General features: G+C 41.6%; 1 protein-coding gene across 2 annotated transcripts in view; it reads left to right on the top strand.

Moving 5' to 3' along the window:
* Positions 1–17431, top strand: part of epha7 (eph receptor A7) — a 78029-nt gene extending 60598 nt beyond the window's left edge. Inside the window, exons 7-17 of one of the 2 annotated variants that reach the window (XM_070849476.1) lie at positions 870–1038; positions 3553–3697; positions 5940–5995; positions 8011–8136; positions 8590–8775; positions 9151–9212; positions 9437–9646; positions 10464–10613; positions 15424–15617; positions 16268–16423; positions 17304–17431. In XM_070849476.1, the coding sequence (XP_070705577.1) occupies positions 870–1038; positions 3553–3697; positions 5940–5995; positions 8011–8136; positions 8590–8775; positions 9151–9212; positions 9437–9646; positions 10464–10613; positions 15424–15617; positions 16268–16423; positions 17304–17418 (1569 nt within the window). In that variant the 3' untranslated portion in view covers positions 17419–17431. The remainder of the gene's footprint in view (positions 1–869; positions 1039–3552; positions 3698–5939; positions 5996–8010; positions 8137–8589; positions 8776–9150; positions 9213–9436; positions 9647–10463; positions 10614–15423; positions 15618–16267; positions 16424–17303) is intronic. The other variant, XM_070849477.1, reaches the window with a different exon arrangement.
* The last annotated feature ends 1906 nt before the right edge of the window (positions 17432–19337 follow it).

The following is a 19337-nucleotide window of genomic DNA, read 5'->3' as shown; positions in this document are numbered from 1 at the left end:
TGGAAAATTGGAAACAACAACTACACCCCTAACAGACCCTGGCATTCCATTTGGGCTTTTGCCGAGCAAAACATTTACAGATCAACAAGAAAATACACAATGCGTGCAAGCCCGTGCATCCAAATTGATTCCTTGATGGAAAAAAAAAATATCTTTATATGTGTTTATGTTGCCTGATGGTAAGCTTGTCCTTTCTTTTAAAATTAGAGATGTTCTGTAATGTAATATATATGATGTAACATAAGGCATTTAAATTTGAAAAAGAAAGGTTAAGCTGAATTTATTTTGATACTACTGTAAATTCTCAAATAAAAGCATATTGTACTTTCAGTATAATGGCCATTTTATTTAAATTGTAAATAAATTGAAAATAAATTAATGAATTATAATAACATATATGTGTGTGTATATATATATTATTATATATAAGTATGAAAAAACTCTACTACAAAAACAGGGAAAATTCTAACTAAAGGCCTGTCTGCACTGACAGCTTGTTTTAAATAATGCCCCGTGGTTCTTTGCAGCTGAGGTAAATAAATTGTTAAAAACCTGTACACTGTTTTAGAGTTCATCATATACAGTAAACTGAGTATTCAAATGGCTACTAAATTTGAATGGCTTCATCTTAAATTGCTACACTGTGTTTCTAGTCGGATAAAACATTGTTAAGCTGAGTTCATTCCATTTACAAAGGGCAGGTAATTACATCCTCTGAAGTGTATCTGCAGTATTTTGTGAAAAAAAAAGACATTAAGATAACACTTCAATTGGACTCAACCAGACTTCAAACAGCGGTTAGATGTTATTTTCTTGCCTAAATGGTGAAAATGTTTCCCTTTTAGATAAAAGATTTGTTTCTCGTACAGGATCAGAAGGATCGGATCTACTCCACGGTGAGGTCCAAGTCCACGACAGCCACGGTGAGCAACCTGAAGCCCAGCACGGCCTACGTGTTCCAGATCAGGGCCTTCACAGAGGCAGGGTACGGCACCTACGGCCCCAGACTGGAGATAACCACCAAGGAAGAGGCCACAGGTAGGATTTATGTGCAGGCTACCGAGGCACGAGCGCACACTTTTTCAGTCACCTCTGCTTTAGTTGTGCATTTTATGTTTTATGTCTAGTAGGGATGTAAATGAATAAGAATGTGTTAGTCGGATATAAACAAAAATAGGCTTAGACATAATTTTGTCAAAAAATGAGAGTGAGAAAATGTTTAGCCGCACCATCCCATTCACCACGTCGCAAAATTTGATTATTTCATGTTTATGAGTCAGACCTGAAGAGGTTCTGAACAGAATGGGTTCAACCTTGGCTCATCCTATGCCCTTTCCACCACGTTTCATGAAAGTCGTTCCGGTAGTTTTCCGTCATCCTGCAGACAAACAGACAAACTGCAGTGAAAACACAACCTCCTCTTACGACATTTTAACTACCTTACATTCGTCCAGTCTCAAATTTTTATCGAGGAGTCACGAAATACGGACCATGTTTTGCATGGTTTGTATTTAGTTAAAACCCCCTGGAACATTTCCATTCTTTTCATTCCCACCCAGACCATCAATACCAACACACCTTTTATTTAAACTCAGTTTAAATTTGTATTTCAATAAATACATTGAAAAGATATTTTTGATTAATTTGGGTGCATTGTTTGAACATTATGTTATAGAGGTGAGTGTGAGCAGCGAAACATTAGCGGGAAATAACAAAACTCAGAGAGGGAAACGGTACAGAGAATTTCTAGAAACTTAGCTTTTGCACGACATCTGTAATGCATAGAATACTGTGCAATGAGTGTATTTTGCATGGAGTATGTCTCCAAATGCATCAATGCCAAGCGCTGAACAGAGGCTGCTGTTTGACCACAGCAGTATTTCAGCACATCATGTCGGAACACGGGCTTTCAGCTCCAAATTTATGCACAATCTGTTAATGTTTCCAGCTACAGTGGTAATAGCCTAGGGAAATTATTTGCTTTCAAGCAAAGCAAATAGAAATTGCTTTGACTTTATGCTGACAGCACGTCATGGGAAAAATCACTAAGCACAAGGACAAGGTAGTGTAGCGTCATGAGGATAAACTCATTTAAATCTAATCAGTTACATTAGGTTTGCCCTGAGTGCCACAGTGTGTTATTGTGAGTTTTGGTGAAGGATGCTGCTGTGAGGTGTTGGTGTCATGGCCCATAATGTCTGGGATTATACAATATCATAAACGTGGCTACACATGGGATTAGTCAACAATTTCTGTTGAATTTTTCTTTTCTTCAACTCTCAGACTTCCATAAATTAAACCAGAACTACTGTTGATGACCCATTTTATTTCGGTAAACCTTTCCAATAAGGTTTCCTTTTGGGAGATATCCTTGATAATGATTCTTTTCCCCAGAATGAAATGATGAGATTGAGATCAATATCATGCCTCTGCATTATTATCAGGAGGTAGTTAGGCTAATTTAGCATTAAGACTAGCACCTGTTGCCGGATTTGGTTTGGTGGCAAAGGGTTTCGGTCTCTGTCGCAGTGGTACCAAATCTGGGAAACACCACGGTGACACTGTGGCACAGGATATGATTTCATTATATATGAAAAGATATATATTTTTTTCCATTTAAAGTTATTATTATTTATATCTTTTATTCCTTGCACATTTTTGAGTTGACAATCCCCATTAGTCAGTATTTCATTAAAGTCTCTCCAGTTTTGAGCCACAACATCCAATTTAGCCACCCCAAACACGCCCCCGCCCACCTTACGTCCAACATTGCTGCATAAAAGGACGCATTAATTACTCATACCACATGCAGCGGGTGTCCTGTAACAAGGTTAGAAGTTTACAGTCCAGTCAAAGTGTCCTTGTCCAGCACACTGAACCACGAGCCTCCTCTGTGACAGCCTCAAGAGGCAAACCTGCAAGTGTGTAATGTGACAGCTGACTGCTCTTAGTCCCTCCCAAAACATCCGCTTGTTGAGACATTGAAGCTTGATCGAGTAACAGCCAACGCTGAGTGTTGCCACATTTTTCAGACACCCTGTGCCTCAGAGAAGTCACAAAAAAAAAAACAGTCTCCTTCATTTATACAGCACAGATCCACTTGATTTAAAATGCATGAATTTTCCCCTTCATACACCGCTCGCGTTGACTTTATACAACGCTATGGCAAGTCATTCTTCTGAGCAATCGGCAGTTTGTCAACGCAAACGGTTTAAGCACCGTGAGAGCTCTGAATGGGAAACAATCCAACCTGAATGTGTCTTTGTTTGAGATGAAGGGCATTGCCATCGCCGTCTGGGACTATTAAGCCCACTTTCTGAAACAGTAGAGCCGTGTGTATAAGGACGGCTCAAAAATAGAAGCGTCCCTCCTCTACTCTCTCAGAAGGGGAGGAGGGGAAGGGAGGGGGGAGGGGGTTATCAATCTCCACGCCTCTCATTGGGCTCAATTATGTCCTGCAGATCGTAGTCTTTGATGTGCCGAAGTTCACACTGAGCATTTCTGTCTTTCTGCATGTCTGTCCGTGTGTTATATGTGTATCCGTCTCATCAGCTGCGATTGTCTCCAGTGAGCAGAACCCCGTCATCATCATCGCGGTGGTTGCCGTGGCGGGGACCATCATCCTGGTGTTCATGGTGTTTGGCTTCATCATTGGGAGAAGGTACGCTCTCGCGGGCCCCATTGACTCTCCGCTCCTGTGAGTCTGCGCTTGTCAATTAGCCTTTCTGTCACTCACAGGCCTCCACGTCTGTGGAGTCGTCACACGCACACACTCGTGCACCCATCATCTTGTGGCATGCTGTGCTAATGGGTTGTGATGCATCATTTTTTTTTTTTTTTTTTTCCCCTCCCAACTACATTTTTAAGCTATTTTTGCAGAGCCATTATGAGAGAAGTACCCCAGAGCGAGAAAGCTTTGGCTCTACATTCCTGTGTTTGAGTGTGTGAGATCCTGAGGGCAGGATGAAGTACATACAGGATTTTTTTTTCCACCATCAAAAAGCAGCCTGCCCATTGTCATTATCACCATTTCCTCATATACTTCATCTGTGTTCTCATCTGCACGGATGGCATTTCATCAGAGCTTCCTTTTAATGGTTGATTCTTAAGAAGTAGCTTTACTTAATGTCATTTCAAGACTTGGTGTGTTTTGCGTAAAAGATTACGCCCCCCCCCTGTCTGTGTGTCATCACTTATGTCCTAATTGCAGTACCTCGGGACTTTTAGTAAGTAATAACTGTGGAGGTCAGCTGTGATCTTAATTCTATGCAAATCTGCCATGTAAAGTAAGTCCCCCCCCCAAAAAAAAAAATCACCTACCATATTTTGCCAAACACACAGGCCATGTGATGTTATAAGTCCTGCGCGAAGCGGCATCTCGGCAGGTTTTTTTTTTTTGTTTTCTGTTTTTTTGGCCTCTTTCCCAGTTGAGAATTACGGAGGGTGCGATGGCAATTATAGATAAAAATTCTGACAGCAGTTTGGGTGCAAACTCAGGAGGCTCATCTCACTACACAGAAAGATGCAGGTGTTATGCAAAGCCTTGACATCGGATCTGGGGGATAATGTCAGTAAAGTTGAGCAAAATGCAGACTTGACTAATCTCGTGCGGGTAATTTTTTTTAATCACAAGAGGTCTCCAACATTAGTTCCTTGGCGAATAGGGCTTTAGTCAAGTCAGTGCAGCTGTCATCCATCCCACTGGTATCAGTACGATCAATTACCTCTTAATTTAGATCACGTTTCATCGTGCAGTTTTACAAAAGTCTCTTATATACTGTATATATTATATAGAATATTTCAACTTTAAGCTGCAAAAACTGGGCTCAGTTGTAGCCCACAGCTGATTCACTGAGTCTGTTGTATCATTACACTTGTTATTTGCATCATCCAAGTGATGCAAATAGAACTCAAAACGCATCAGTGCGATCTGGGAGGGGGAAGCTGCCTTTTTTCTTTCAGGGGATATCCTCACTCTGGTAAAACTTCAGTTCTGAAAAAAAAAACAACAACACATACTTCTGTTAGTTTCCTGTGGCACTTTTCAAGTAGAATTTTAAACTCGTCATTGGATGCACCTTGGAAGCTGTGATTAACTCTTCTCCTGAAGTTTTAATGTGCATTGGTCTTTCTATCAAACAGCCATTTGAGAGTTTAATGCACATTTAAGCCTTCAGTTGCACCGACTGTCAGTTAACATTGTCCATGCAAAAAAATGGGAGTTTTACTTTGGGAATGATTGGCTTCCACAACTCCCACTTTATTAGAAAAAGACCATATGTATGACACATTCTGTGGACATTTGTTTGTTCTCAGTCAATTTTTAAGAAGACTCAGATTGAAGAAGACTCATACTCAGCTCCATGCTTTTTAGTAGTTCAAAATACCAAGGTATGACAAAAATGTGGCATACCTAAGATATAGTGACAATGCCATTGGCCTGTGAATAAGTGCGTTTAAGCTGTAAGTGTGCAGTATGAACAGTGGAGACCTGCTCCGCAAGTGTGTCACCTTATCTGCAGCAAGTGCACGTCCATCACTTGTGGCTTATTCTTTTACCTTCCCATGTTATTCCTTTTTTTTTTTTTTTTTCAGTTTGTGCTTTAAAACCAACGTTGTGCAGTAAATCACCTGCTTGAAGGAACCTTCAACATGTTGATATTACAAATGAATATTGCATGGCACGTTGAACAGTCCTTTACAGTGCATATATTATTTGATATGTTCCATGATTAGACACTCGAGCTACTTTCCCAGGCTATAGGCTGTTGGGTTCACAGCTCCTGCTGGGTTCACAGCTCCTGCTGCTCAGCTGGGTTTCTTAAGAGATTTGTCATGCACAGCATTAGTTGCCGCATTAAAATTCTTGTAATTTAGGGAATTTATTTTCTCTACACAATCAGTTGATTCTGCCACTCTCTTCCTCTCCCCCCATGCAGGCACTGTGGGTACAGCAAAGCCGATCAGGAGGGAGACGAGGAGCTCTACTTCCAGTGTGAGTGCCTGCATTCATAAGCCCAAAGTGCACACACATATAGTATGCATGCACACACACACACACACACACACACGCAAATGGAGACATCTCAATCACTGCATACTGAAAAGGAAGGGTGCCTTAAAACCTCATCAGCACCCACAGGCATTACTGTTTGATCCCAGTCCATTTGATTTGTGTCAAAGCCGGGAACAATCGGGCCAACATCTGCTGCTGATTGGCTAGACTCAGTCTCTGGAGATCAAGAAAGTTAGAAAGCTACAAACGCATGAATTTGACAGCTGTCAGGGAGGGTGTAGAGGTTGAGCTGCAGAAGAAGGAGCGTTCTTTAAAAAATGTAAAAGCCACAACTCAGATGTTTTTCAGAGAGCGACAGAGTTGTACACACAGTTTGCTCCGTCATCGGGGTTGCTTCTAGTCTGGGTTCTTTCTATCACTAAGAGGGTTTTTTTTTTTTTTTTTTTTTTTTTTCTAACACTGATACACCATCCCTAATGATGCCCCTGGAGATGCAGCAACAGACAGCTTCCCCAAGTGGAGCCGTAATGATCCGCGCTGTAGGCAAACTGCTGATTTGGAAACAAAGGGTCAGGGGTGTCACAAAGTGTAGGACTAAAGCAGAGGTAGTGACGGTGAGCCCGGGTTGGCTACTGCTAAGTATCTGACAGGTCCACCTCAGCTGCTCACACCTGCTGAAAAAAAAAAAAAACTAGGAGAAAACACACAAACAAGGCAAGGTAATGAAAGGATCCGCAATATCAAATGACGGAAAGGCTGCCGAGGCGACAGAAGCCAGATAGCATGCGAATTCAACATGTAGAACCAATTTGTCTGCCATGTAGCAGCGAGGAAGTGATGATAAGACATCTCCTATCAGATCCACTGACATCTTGGATGGACAAAGCAATTGTGGGAGCAAGTGGAGGGAGATTCTAAACCGCCGGTGTCCCCCTCGCCAGAGCACAATGTATTTGTTGTGTTTACACTGTTGCATTGGCAGCCGTGTCTTTCCTCCACGTCTCTTCAGCTGGATGAGGCCACAGTTCTTGTCTCTTGCTTTGGCCCAGTGTTTGTCCAGTGCATTATGGCTGTACTATCTCATTAAATTCTTAAGTTGACAGGTTATATTGTTATCGGAGGAATTTAAAATGCGCAGTGGAATCGGCCCCACGAGTGGTCCGCTCACCTAACAGTGCATAATACTGTAATTTGCTGTTAATTTGGAGCACTGTGCAAAGTGGTAACCCCGTACCCCACCTCTGGCCTTTCTCCAACTTTGTTTGTTTTCCTTATTTTTTTCCTACAAAATGCTTCCGCTCTCTCTGCGTGGATATTCATGAGATGTTCCATATCAGTGTTAATTGAAATTGCATGGATGTTATTTTTAAGAAAATCCCAAATGTCTTAGTTTTAATTAGTTTCCGTCTTGTCCTTCCAAAATCTCTTAGTTTACTATTGTTGAATTGTTGCACTTTGAGATTTGTAGTGCATTATAAATAAAATGTGTTATTAAGAAAAACAAGCGTAGTTTACTCACTGATACTTAATGATAGGAAATTGCTCATTTAGTGCAGATACAAATACATTATTTTATTTTTTTTACTCTATTTAGTTTCAAATATTACACATTGCTACTTACAAATCCAAATGATTGTTTTGAAAAACACGCTTGTACGATTCCCTAAAACGATACCATGTGTCATAAAAGCACTAAGCACGATAAGTGTGTCCACCAACATGAGACAGATTATTCCTCATTGAGGCAGCTCTCAGCTGCAGGGAGGAGAAAGGAGACCGACGGTCTCATAAAAGCACCTCACGCAGGTTACTCAAATCTTTGCTTCCCATTTCTGAGGAATTTTCCTCTGTGAAAGCCCTTTTTGACACCGGCCGCTGACTGTTCAGCAATTCCCTCTGAATCACTGGTCTTAGTAATCGTTTGCCTGTCAAGCGCCTGCTGGTGTGCAGTGTGCATATTAAATTGTAACAGTAATCCTCTTACCTTTCTACAGTTAAATTTCCAGGCACCAAAACCTACATTGACCCTGAAACCTACGAGGACCCAAACAGGGCTGTCCATCAATTTGCCAAGGAGCTGGACGCCTCCTGCATTAAAATTGAGCGGGTTATCGGAGCAGGTGAGCCCATCCTTTTGCTGTTTAGTCATTCTGCGCTCTCATATATCACAGTGACAGCCAAATATTTACAGCTTGAATAGGGACACAGCTTTGTGCATTGTATATTGATAGTGCAATTGTAAAGAGGGGAAGAAGTTCATTGCAATTAATGTGTGGGCTGCGTCTGGTAGAGACAGTCGCACAGATTCCCGCAGCTGAAAAATTGCTGCCACATGGGTTTTCCAGAGGCGGTCAATGACAGTATCTCTGCATCTCTAGCATGTCTTATTATAGGTCTCGGTTACACTCCCCTGAGTATAACGAGATGTCGCACTCCAATTTGTATTCACCACTGCACAGCTGCTTTGTCTCAAAATACACTAATAAATTTGTCATTGTGAAGTGCTTGATTTTTTTTTTTTTTTTTTTTAAACCTACCCACCCCTCACTCATGAATGGTTCCATCCCACTCAGGAGAGTTCGGGGAGGTGTGCAGCGGCCGACTCAAGCTGCCTGGAAAACGGGACGTGTCGGTCGCCATCAAGACGTTAAAAGTGGGCTACACGGAGAAGCAGAGGCGGGACTTCCTGTGCGAGGCCAGCATCATGGGACAGTTTGACCATCCCAATGTCGTTCACCTGGAAGGAGTCGTGACGAGAGGTAACCACACACACACAATAGAACACAAAATGAAAATATAAACTGTAAAAAATCCAGCAAGATTGATTAGGAGATCGGGATATTTTTAGCTTTTGGGAGGTAAAAACGCCGCCGCTAGAGTGACATTATATCTGATTAGATTAGCCACACTCCCAGTTTAACATTTTCTCATTTAGACAATGTAATAAGAGGAGCAGATGGCAACTTTTAATCACAAGGCAATGAAACACAGCTAAAAATAACTTTGAAGCAGTTTTGGCATAGTTGTTTATTGTGAAAAAGTATGTACATATTAGTGAACAAAATCAAATATTCAAGTATCAATAAATCATCTTTTTTTTTTGTCCATATTCTTCTCTCTTTTTTTCTCTTCAGGAAAACCAGTTATGATTGTCATTGAGTACATGGAGAACGGATCATTAGATTCTTTCCTCAGGGCAAGTATCACCTTCGAAGTGCAGGAGGCTCAAAGCAGCATCTTTTGTAACTTTTCTTTGCATTCGCTGCAAAGCGTCCCAGACAGCAGGCTGTCGGCAGCAGGATCTATGCATCGCATAAATATCATAAATCATGTGCAAGAGCCGCCGCAGTGCCTTGACCTACATTTCCCTCATGGTCAGCGAAGATGGCTGACCTGCCTCTATTTCTCTGTGCCGCACAGAAACACGACGGTCAGTTCACAGTCATCCAGCTGGTGGGAATGCTGCGAGGCATAGCAGCGGGAATGAGATATCTCTCCGATATGGGATACGTCCATCGAGATCTGGCTGCGCGAAACATCCTCGTCAACAGCAATCTCGTATGTAAGGTGTCTGACTTTGGCCTGTCGAGGGTGATAGACGACGATCCCGAGGCTGTCTACACAACAACTGTGAGTCAATTAAAGCACTTGCCGTCTTTATTCAGATGTCGGTCTGAATTCTCTTGTCAAGTCACAGCCGGCGCATGAAAATAGAGAAGTGCGTGTGCACACCCAGAGCAGTCTGCACCAGTTTTAACACGCATGGCGAGCTATCATCACGACTGATCAGGCACTTTTCATGAAGGCTGTATAATTTCTTACTAATACCTTAATATTATTATGGAGAATAAGTAAGTTATTAATGTTTTAGGAATGAATTGTAAGCCATAAATTAGAATCATGTTTGACTGGGAAATCTCTGGTTGGTTAACATATGTGCATCACATAACATAAGTCCTCAAGAGAAAATATTGATTCAGTACTGACCATGACTGTTTATTACACATGCAAACAACATTTGGGTCACACCTTTGTCAACTGAATGATTGGTCAGTGGTCAGAAATTTAATCACAGAATATTTTCATAATTAATAGTCATTCTTTAGGCAAAAAGCCATCTACTGTGCAGGTTCTGGCTTCTCAAATATGAGCTTTTATCTTTTTTTTTGTAGTTTCTTGTTTTAAATTGAATAACTTGGACTGCTGGGTGAACAAAAGAAGCAAAAAATATCTCCTCAGGCTGTGATGCTTTTAAAAAATATATATTTTCTTATATTCAATTGAGTAAATGACTATTTGATTAATCCTAAAATCAGTTACGGTTATTCAGTTATTTGGCTTTTGTCCACGTGTGTGTCATTCCATCTAATGGTTTTCGGGGAAAAGATGCAGGATACAACAAGTTTTATCTGTGCTCCAGCTAATGACCTTCCATTTTATTGAACAGGGTGGCAAAATACCTGTCCGATGGACCGCACCTGAAGCCATCCAGTATCGGAAATTCACCTCTGCGAGTGACGTATGGAGTTATGGCATCGTCATGTGGGAGGTCATGTCTTATGGAGAACGGCCTTACTGGGATATGTCCAATCAAGATGTAAGTTATCACAACTTTTATTAAGAAAACATTTGCACTGATGATTCGATATGTCCAAATTGAATTCGGTCAAAGGTTTAGGTCAAAAGAAAAGTGGCCTTAGGGTTATAGGGTTGATATAAAGACTCAAAATGGACATCTTCTCTTGATATTTGCTATCTTGACACTTATTTTCACCTATTTCCATCTAAACTCCTATTATTTGCATGTGCACATATGACAAGAATCTTTCCAGTCGAGTCACATTCAGTTCAGTTCGGAATATTTGATTTGGAATCAAATAGGCAACAACTACCATCTAAAATGAGACATGAATTGTGAGAATGTAACATTTTCCCCAGATTTATCTCATATCTCTGATGAAGCGTAGAAAATGAGTTTGTGGTTCGTCTTTGAGATTTTCTTGCAGGACCCTCATGAGGACAGCTCAGCGGGGACGGTAACCTTGGGCTTAATTAGTTCAACAAGTCTTGCCATAATCATGCAGTTTGAATCCATTTAAAAAGGAGTAACAGTCCTGAAATGGGACAATCATAAAAATGGATTTGATGCTGGTATTAATATGAATAACAGGAGTGGAAAACACTTGTCATGCAGAATGCTTGTAATTCTTTTAAGAGTTTGTAATGACTTATGGTAATGTGAACCATTGTGAGTAACAGCGTTGAACCAATTACACAGCAAGCAACTCATGCGCATTATGCAGTTTGCATTGAACTCAGTACTTTGTATTAGACGTAGAAGTCGTGCTTTAAAGACGTAGATGTGCTTTGACGTTAACGGGGCACGTCACCAACTTCTAAAAGATCCATGTGGCTGATCCTGTGGTTTTGGCTGAGAAAATAACCCAGAAAAAGAGGAAACATACACACCATAAACAATCACAGTGCTTCAAAACCCCTTAATGGTTTTACCACCTTGCTGCTGATATTATTAAACTCAATGCTAAAGAGCTAGAAGCGAAATTTGGGGGATTCTATCAGGTGGTGTCAGTAATGTATCTTTCAGGTGCAGAAGGATGAAGCTGATTTTCTATCTGAGATTCATGTGGGTAATCATATTCATAATCAAGATGATAATGTTTTGCACCAATCCTGCCTTTAATCCTGTTGGAAGAGTTGACCCCTGACATCGCCTGCACTTTTCTTGCTCAAAGAACACATTTACCCACACTTCTTTTTTTTTTTTACAAATGTCACAAATTGCTATAATGATTGACTCACCCGCAGCTCTCTGAGTGCCGTCGCCTGCTTTTCCTGCCAGCTCCCACCGAGGGAGTCCAACCGCGCTAGACCACTTGAAGCTGTTCCTCATTGTCGGACACTTGACACATTTTGATTGATGTTAGAAGGCGAACGAGTTGTGGCCTTAAAATTCCTATATGTTGCTCGTTGTTTAGCACCCACAGCATCGGGGCTGAACATGATTAAGATTCTTGAGGGGGGGGGGGGCTCCGAGAGGCGCAGAGGCCTGCTGATTGAACAATCAGATGTTAGAAATGCGAAAACAAAGATGGACGGGCATTAAAGTGGCATATGCGGTGTTTTGACGCTCTGCTGCTTGACAGACATCAATGTCAGAAATTTTTTGCACTTTGTCAAAATGTCAAACATCCTCCAGGAGAATGGAGAATTTATTATTTGCATTTTTTCCCGACAGTTTCGGTGTTTTTACACCTTTTTCCCCCTGCGTGACTCATTCTTGCCTGAGCAGCGCCCCTGATAGGAATAGCTGATGAACATATGCAGCAATGTACACAGCTCCTTGAACACAATAAAGGAAGGGGAACTGGGGCTCAAATCAAAGGGCCTACTGCACCTACTATTCTCACAGCATTAACATTTAATGAACTCAACCGCTTGCGTGATGTGGAGTGACAATGGATTCGGTTTGAAGGCCCTGCGGAAAATTCTTTTTTAAGTATTTATCAGAGATGTATAAATATAGCTTTTTGTTGAGACACATGAGAATGTGGGAAATGAATCTCAGGTAAACAACTGCACTGTCGTTACATAACATACCAAACATCTGCAATGTAAGCAGAATTTTGACACTACGGTGCCTTAAAAGGTATCAGTAGAATCTTAAAATCAATCCTAGAGCTCGCTGTCAGCCAGTAAAGAGAGACACGGGTGTAATACGAGCCCACCTCCTCAGGAGTTGGTTAAAACCCCCAGCTGCAGCATTTAGCACTAACCGATGGCAAGAGATTGCTTTGTGAGAGAAGAGCTACAACAATCATGCCAAGGCAAAATAAAAGAATGCATAACCTTTTCAGGGTCAGTAAATGAGAGAGAATAGGTCTGATCTTGGTTTTGTGTCTGAGCTGAATAAATTACACAACCCTTTAACATGACCAACAAATAAATACCTCATTTGTTTTTGTCACACAAACTATTTTTAGGGTACTTTTTGGGAAGTTAGCTCAACATATGACGTATATTTTCTATCAGGGACAGCTTTGTGCTCCACCTTTGAGCGTGGCCATTCAGAAAAACTATAACCACTTTCGGTTTCTGAAGTCATCAGACATCATGTCTCACTAGCTAGTTCTGTTCTAGAATAACCAGTCCATTAATACGCATCTGTCCATTGTCATCTTTAACTATTGCAGAACTACTTACATAAATGCAGTTTATCCTATGCAGCAAGTGTTGTAGCTGACATTCTGGGTCCATTTACATTCACATTCTCTTCCAAGTAAGTGGTCTGAATAATTCGGACAAACTGTTTAAAACTTGTCAGAATGTATTAGCACTTGTGCGTTCCTCTCTGGACTAAAACTGTATACAGGCGCCATTGAACCCCCGGATGTCATCAAAATGGTGAATTTAATGTTACCATAACTGATGACGGGGCAGCATGGTATCAAGACCAGTGGCTCAAGAACATGGAGGACTCAAATGCAGGACACCAGGACGCTTTTAGTCAGTTTAACACAGGTTTTAATGATACACAAGATTTCACAATACTTTCAGAATACAAGGCAAAGTGTAGCAATACTTTCCTTTGGCAGATGGATCACATGAACACAAGACAAGACCAGATGATCTGGCTCAGGACAAAGGGAGACTCAGACTATTTATACATGAGGTGATGGGGAACAGGTGGAAACAATCCGGGCGGGGCAGACAATCACAAAGGCGGGAAAACACACAAGGGCAGGAAGTTAGTTTTCAAAATAAAAGGGTTAACCCTAACCCTATAAAAGACTAGGCACAAGTGAACTTGACAAACTTAACAGACACAACGAGACATAACACATGGTGGTGCTGTGGTTAGCACTGTTGCCTCACAGCAAGAAGGTTCCAGGTTCGAATCCCGGTTTCTTTCTGTGTGGAGTTTTGCATGTTCTCCCCATGCTACCGTGGGTTCTCTCCGGGTACTCCGGCTTCCTCCCACAATCCAAAGACATGCACATTAGGTTAATTGACTCTAAATTGCCCGCAGGTGTGAGTGTGAGAGTGAGCGGTTGTCCTGTGATTGGCTGGCGACCAGTCCAGGCTGTCGCCTCTCGCCCAAAGTCAGCAGGGATTGGCTCCATCTCCCCCACCCTGATGGATAGGCGGTATAGACGATGGATGGATGGATGGATAACTGATGATGAGAAATGATGGGCAATATGACTAAAACATGACATTTTATTGGGGCTGACCAACAATTCAGTCTTGAGTGTCACATTAGAGATGTGCATTTCAAGCACATCGATAGTTACTGCCAACTAACGTATGCACGCACGGACGCACACATACCACCATACTACATTGTTGGTTTTTTTTTTATAACCATCAAATGTTTCACCTTTACTGCTGAGACATCGCTTTACTTTGGATTAAAGCAGACGAGTCGAACGCTGCCCGCGACGTCTTCCGTCCACCGGGACCGAGCGCTGCAGCAGGAGGGGGAAATCATCCCGGGGAGGAGAGATCAGAACTATTCTAACCCGGCTGCTTCTAGCCAAAGTCCGGTCGTGGAAAGATGGGCCGTATGAAAAGGGACTCAGGCTGCCTGAGAAACAAAAAAAATCTGACTGTTTGTGCCCACATCTGTACGCAGAGCTGGCTTTATCCCAAAGCTGCTGCTCCCACAGGCATGCTACCAGTGAAAAAGGAAAGAAAATATGCTTTTTAAAACAAAACAGTAGTCATATAAACTATTCGATTTTTGTTATTATGCAACTAATATTCAAAAATCATGGCCCATCCCTAATGCTTTTTCAAACTCCATGTCCCCAGTTTGCAACATGAGCTTTCTGTGAAGGATCTCAAACTGAAATACTTAGGAAATGTCACATGGATTTTTTTTTTTTAGAGCCAGTGAAGACCTACAACAGGGCTTAATAGTAATTGGTGTTGACAGAAAAATATAAACTTGGAGAAGTGGCCCTTTAAAACCGTATCGTTCAGGCAGTAGTTTTTTTGCAGACAGGATTGGCAGATTGAAATGGAGATCATTAAAAGCTGTAGCAGGGAGGCGGGAGAAGGATCTCAGCAGCCACATTTCAATAAAGGAATGAAATGTGTAGCATCTAAGAGGAATATTGGTGTCGTGGAATGTCACCATCACTGCTCAAAGCTCGTCAGCCCTCATGTTCCCATTCACTGTCACACAACTGGCACACAGTCATCAAATCTGGAGTCTTATTCCTCAACAATCTGTTGTAGGTAACCAAGACAGGATTAAGCTCCGACTCTGCTGTTAACAAACTTGGCAATTAAAGGATAAATTGCGCATGACGAGCGGGAAATCATTCACATAGTCAAAAAGGGTGATGCTAAAGATGGATGCTGTGCTCTCTCTCGTTCTACAGGTCATAAAGGCGATAGAGGAGGGCTACCGCCTTCCAGCCCCAATGGACTGTCCACCGGGCCTGCATCAGCTAATGCTGGACTGCTGGCAGAAAGACAGAGCTGAACGTCCCAAATTCGATCAGATAGTCGGCATCCTTGACAAGATGATCCGCAACCCTAACACCTTGAAAACCCCAGTGGGAACGTGTACAAGGTGAGGAAATAAACCCACGAAATGAATCATTGTAAAATGCGGCTTCGTGCAATAAAGAATTTTAACTTTTATTTTAGTACATTAACGGACGATTCAAAGCGTCCAGTGGATGAGTTAGTCTCTGTAGTTCACAGATGAAAGATAAGTCCCAGGGGGGATCGATACCCCAAAGCAGCTTTCATGGCTTTATGGTCAATTGCGGGGCTTTTAAATCAATCTCTATAATGAGTTCCTGGTACTTTAAAGTGCAGTGAGAACTCCAGACCTCACTCTGACGTTTTGTCAAATGAATTCTATTTGCAGTCAGAACATAGTCTCCAGAGGTGAGACTCAGAGGCTACAACTGGTTAAAAAGTGCGTTATTCTATGGAGACGGCGTGGGGTAGATGTTCAGGTTGAAAAGGTAGTGATGTGGGGAGAAAAAAATCGGAAACAGAAAGCTGACATGCTGCATCTTTTTGTGAATTTCCTGTTGACTGAAGCCTTCAATCAGCTAGTTTATTCTTTTTTTTTCTTCACCCTTTTCACAATTTATTGCGCCGCTGGATGCCTTTGGTCGTCACTTTGTCTCATCTCCTGCTTGATTGTTTTCAGCGGAACGTTTCCCTCCTCACACAAGACATAAACATCTTTCTGTGCTCATTCCGCAGACCAATTAGTCCCCTGTTAGATCAGAGCACACCAGACTTCACTGCTTTCCGCTCAGTGGGAGAGTGGCTGGAAGCCATCAAGATGGAGCGATACAGAGACAACTTCACAGCAGCTGGCTACAGTTCCCTGGAATCTGTGGCCAGGATGTCAATTGAGTAAGTAGATATGAAGCCCTCAAGTGGTTAAACATTCTATAGAGAACATTAATACCACAAGCCACAGTCACATTACGCTCTCACCTACATTTCACTTGTTCCATCCGAACCCGAGTAAAAGAAAAAAAAAAAAGAAATCGACTTTGAACTGTGGCAAGGACGTGAATTCAATAGTCACAGTGAGCTATTTGAAGATTCTTCCTTTGTAAAGCTTCAATCTTTCATCTTTTGTAATCTGTGACTATCACTTTGATAAATACAATTCAGTCTTTAACAAAACAACAGCAAACAAATCTTTGCAAAATGCGCAAGCCTTCATATAAATATATATGTATTTTATTTGAGATCATTACACAACAGAACACTAAACACCCACAAGTAGAGTTAGTGGGGCGCTACTGTTCTGGGACACCTATTTTCACGTCATGTGTCGTGTTTAAGAACTCAAAAACACAAGATATGGGACAAATTACAGTTTGTTGTGTCTCTCACAATTCCATATCAAACGTTCTCCTCAAGTGCTTCCCCATCTTAAGCATCACGAACTCGTGTGAACTGCATGTTTATTGCATCCTTAAGAGCAACTTTGATACGAGTATCTGCCCGGACGGTGGCCTGCCCTTGAGTCGTTGCTCAGAACTTTCAATGACCGTCAGTCGTCGGCATCCGTCACATCCCCACACAGACCATCTCAGCTACAGCATTCTTGAATTTGAAGTTAAGATTTACTGTTGAGATTCATGAACAAGCCTGCCGCGTTTAGCTAGTTTTTTGGTACTACATACTCACAATAATGGAAAAAGCTGAGGCTGTAAATCTCACTTGTTTTGCCCCTTGCTGTGGTCCGGCGCATTGATTGATGTGTTGTCCTGTCTTCCAGGGATGTGATGAGCTTGGGGATCACGCTGGTGGGCCATCAGAAAAAGATCATGAGCAGCATACAGACTATGAGAGCCCAGATGCTGCATCTCCACGGCACAGGCGTCCAGGTGTGATGGACTACGATGGGCCGCATTGAACTGGGTGAAAACAAAAAAACAAAACAAAAAAAAAAACAGAACTTATCTGGACCAGTGCCTGGGATGTAACCGGGATAATCGTCAAAGTAAACGGACATGTGTTATGTCTGACTCTTCCGGCTGTGTCTGGAGTGAAATCATTCCTTTGTTCCTCAGTGAAGGATTGTGGGCTGCCTCTTCAAAAAGGCACTAAAGAGAGGAAAAGGGCAAAAAACAGCAACAAAAAAAGAAAACTACCTGGGCGAGATGACTTCCTTTTTTTTTTTTTTTTGTTTCTTTTTAGAAATTTTTCAGAGGCGCTTATGAACTCAACTACATATCAAGTGGCGCATAGGAAAGGAGTTTGACGCTTCCATTTTTAGAACTTAATGAACGATTTAAGTGCACATCATGAATATGGATTTCCTTTAAAAAGAACAAAAAAAAACAAAAAAAAAAACAGCTTGTCTACTTGCGGTGGTTTCACTTGTTCCTTTTTCTAAATTGTTAATTTCATTTGTATTCCACAGTGACATGTTGTGGCCCAAACAGCAGTTTGTTTGTTTTTTTTTCTCTTCTATTTGGACTTGACAACAGGGTAAAACTCTTATCCAAATGCAGATGGCACTTTTTAGGTGCAAATTCAAAAGGTATTTCTTGTGGTGAGATACGCTGGACTGTTTGAGGTGTTTTGCAGTGACTCATGTGTTCCTTCATGTGATGTTTAAAATGAAAATATCCTGTGCTTGTTTGCAGCCTGCAGGAATGGACTTTTGACTTGGTTTCAACCTTTCAAATTTTTTTTATCAAGGCATTTTCTGAAGAGTGCCGCACTGAGGAAACACACAGGAGGCAAATTGTTATTTGAATCACCAGACTTTTATATCAGCGTAGCAATATCCTTTGTCTTGTATTCACTACAGGAAACACAAAACAGTCACTTGGTTATTGAGGAGAATGTTGCAGCACTGTTGAAAGTTAGTATTGAAACTGAAGCCACCGCAAATTGTTTTGCCATGATTTTGCCTAAAATGTTGCACATAGTGTTTGTTTTGATGCATTGTTCAGCTGCAAAGATGTTTATAAGGGGTGGATCTGAGATAGGTGTAGATGTAATATTGCCTTAAAATATGCTAGATTAAGTATTGCCGCTATTTTAGGCACTTGAATGGCAATGCTTTCTGCGGTTCATTTGAAGAGTTAAAGGGTGGATAAGCTCCTTATTTATTAATTTTCTTTCCTTATAGTGTGATGTCTTTTTTTATTTGGAATTAGAACTTGTGAAATCAAGCGCACGGACACGGTTTAATGCCACGATTAACAGAGTCAGCAAGGAAGAAATAGACTAAACAGAGCAATAATTACCAGGTAGAAATGGTCCTCACCTGTGATTTTTAAGGTGCTAGGTTTAATCGGACATGTGTGCTTGTGCTGCGACATACCCTTTGGAAGGATTCAGTCACCGCCGGAAAGGAAAGGAATGTACCTCTTTGACCTAAAAAATGGTTTTGCAAAGTGCTCAGAAAACTGCCGTGCCAAGTCATCAAATGAAATAATCATGTCGTATTTTGCCACTATGATATGCTAAACGTTTGATGGAATCTTAAATGACATGGAAATGTTGAATTAAGTGGCTGCAGAGATGAAAGAAGCACCATTTGAAACACTACAGAGGTGCCAATTAGCCATGCTGACATCATCCTCTGACACCAACGAGCTGCCCGGAAATCAAAGAGCCCCTTCAGGGTTTCGGGTCTGAAAATGCAGAACCGAATGACGGGGCCCGAGTCAGTTGCAGATTGTGCTGTTAAATCCATCGTCCCGGCTCTGTAGGCAGCCATACAGCTCCCTTGTTTATTCATGCATCTCCGCCGCTTATCCCCCACAGGCATAGATGTGACGGAACATGCATTAAA

This window comes from Pempheris klunzingeri, chromosome 18 (genome assembly GCF_042242105.1).
Source record: "Pempheris klunzingeri isolate RE-2024b chromosome 18, fPemKlu1.hap1, whole genome shotgun sequence".
In the NCBI taxonomy this organism is placed as follows: Eukaryota; Metazoa; Chordata; class Actinopteri; order Acropomatiformes; family Pempheridae; genus Pempheris; species Pempheris klunzingeri.
Note: the sequence above shows the minus strand (reverse complement) of the source record. Positions and strands in the feature narration are given on the sequence as shown.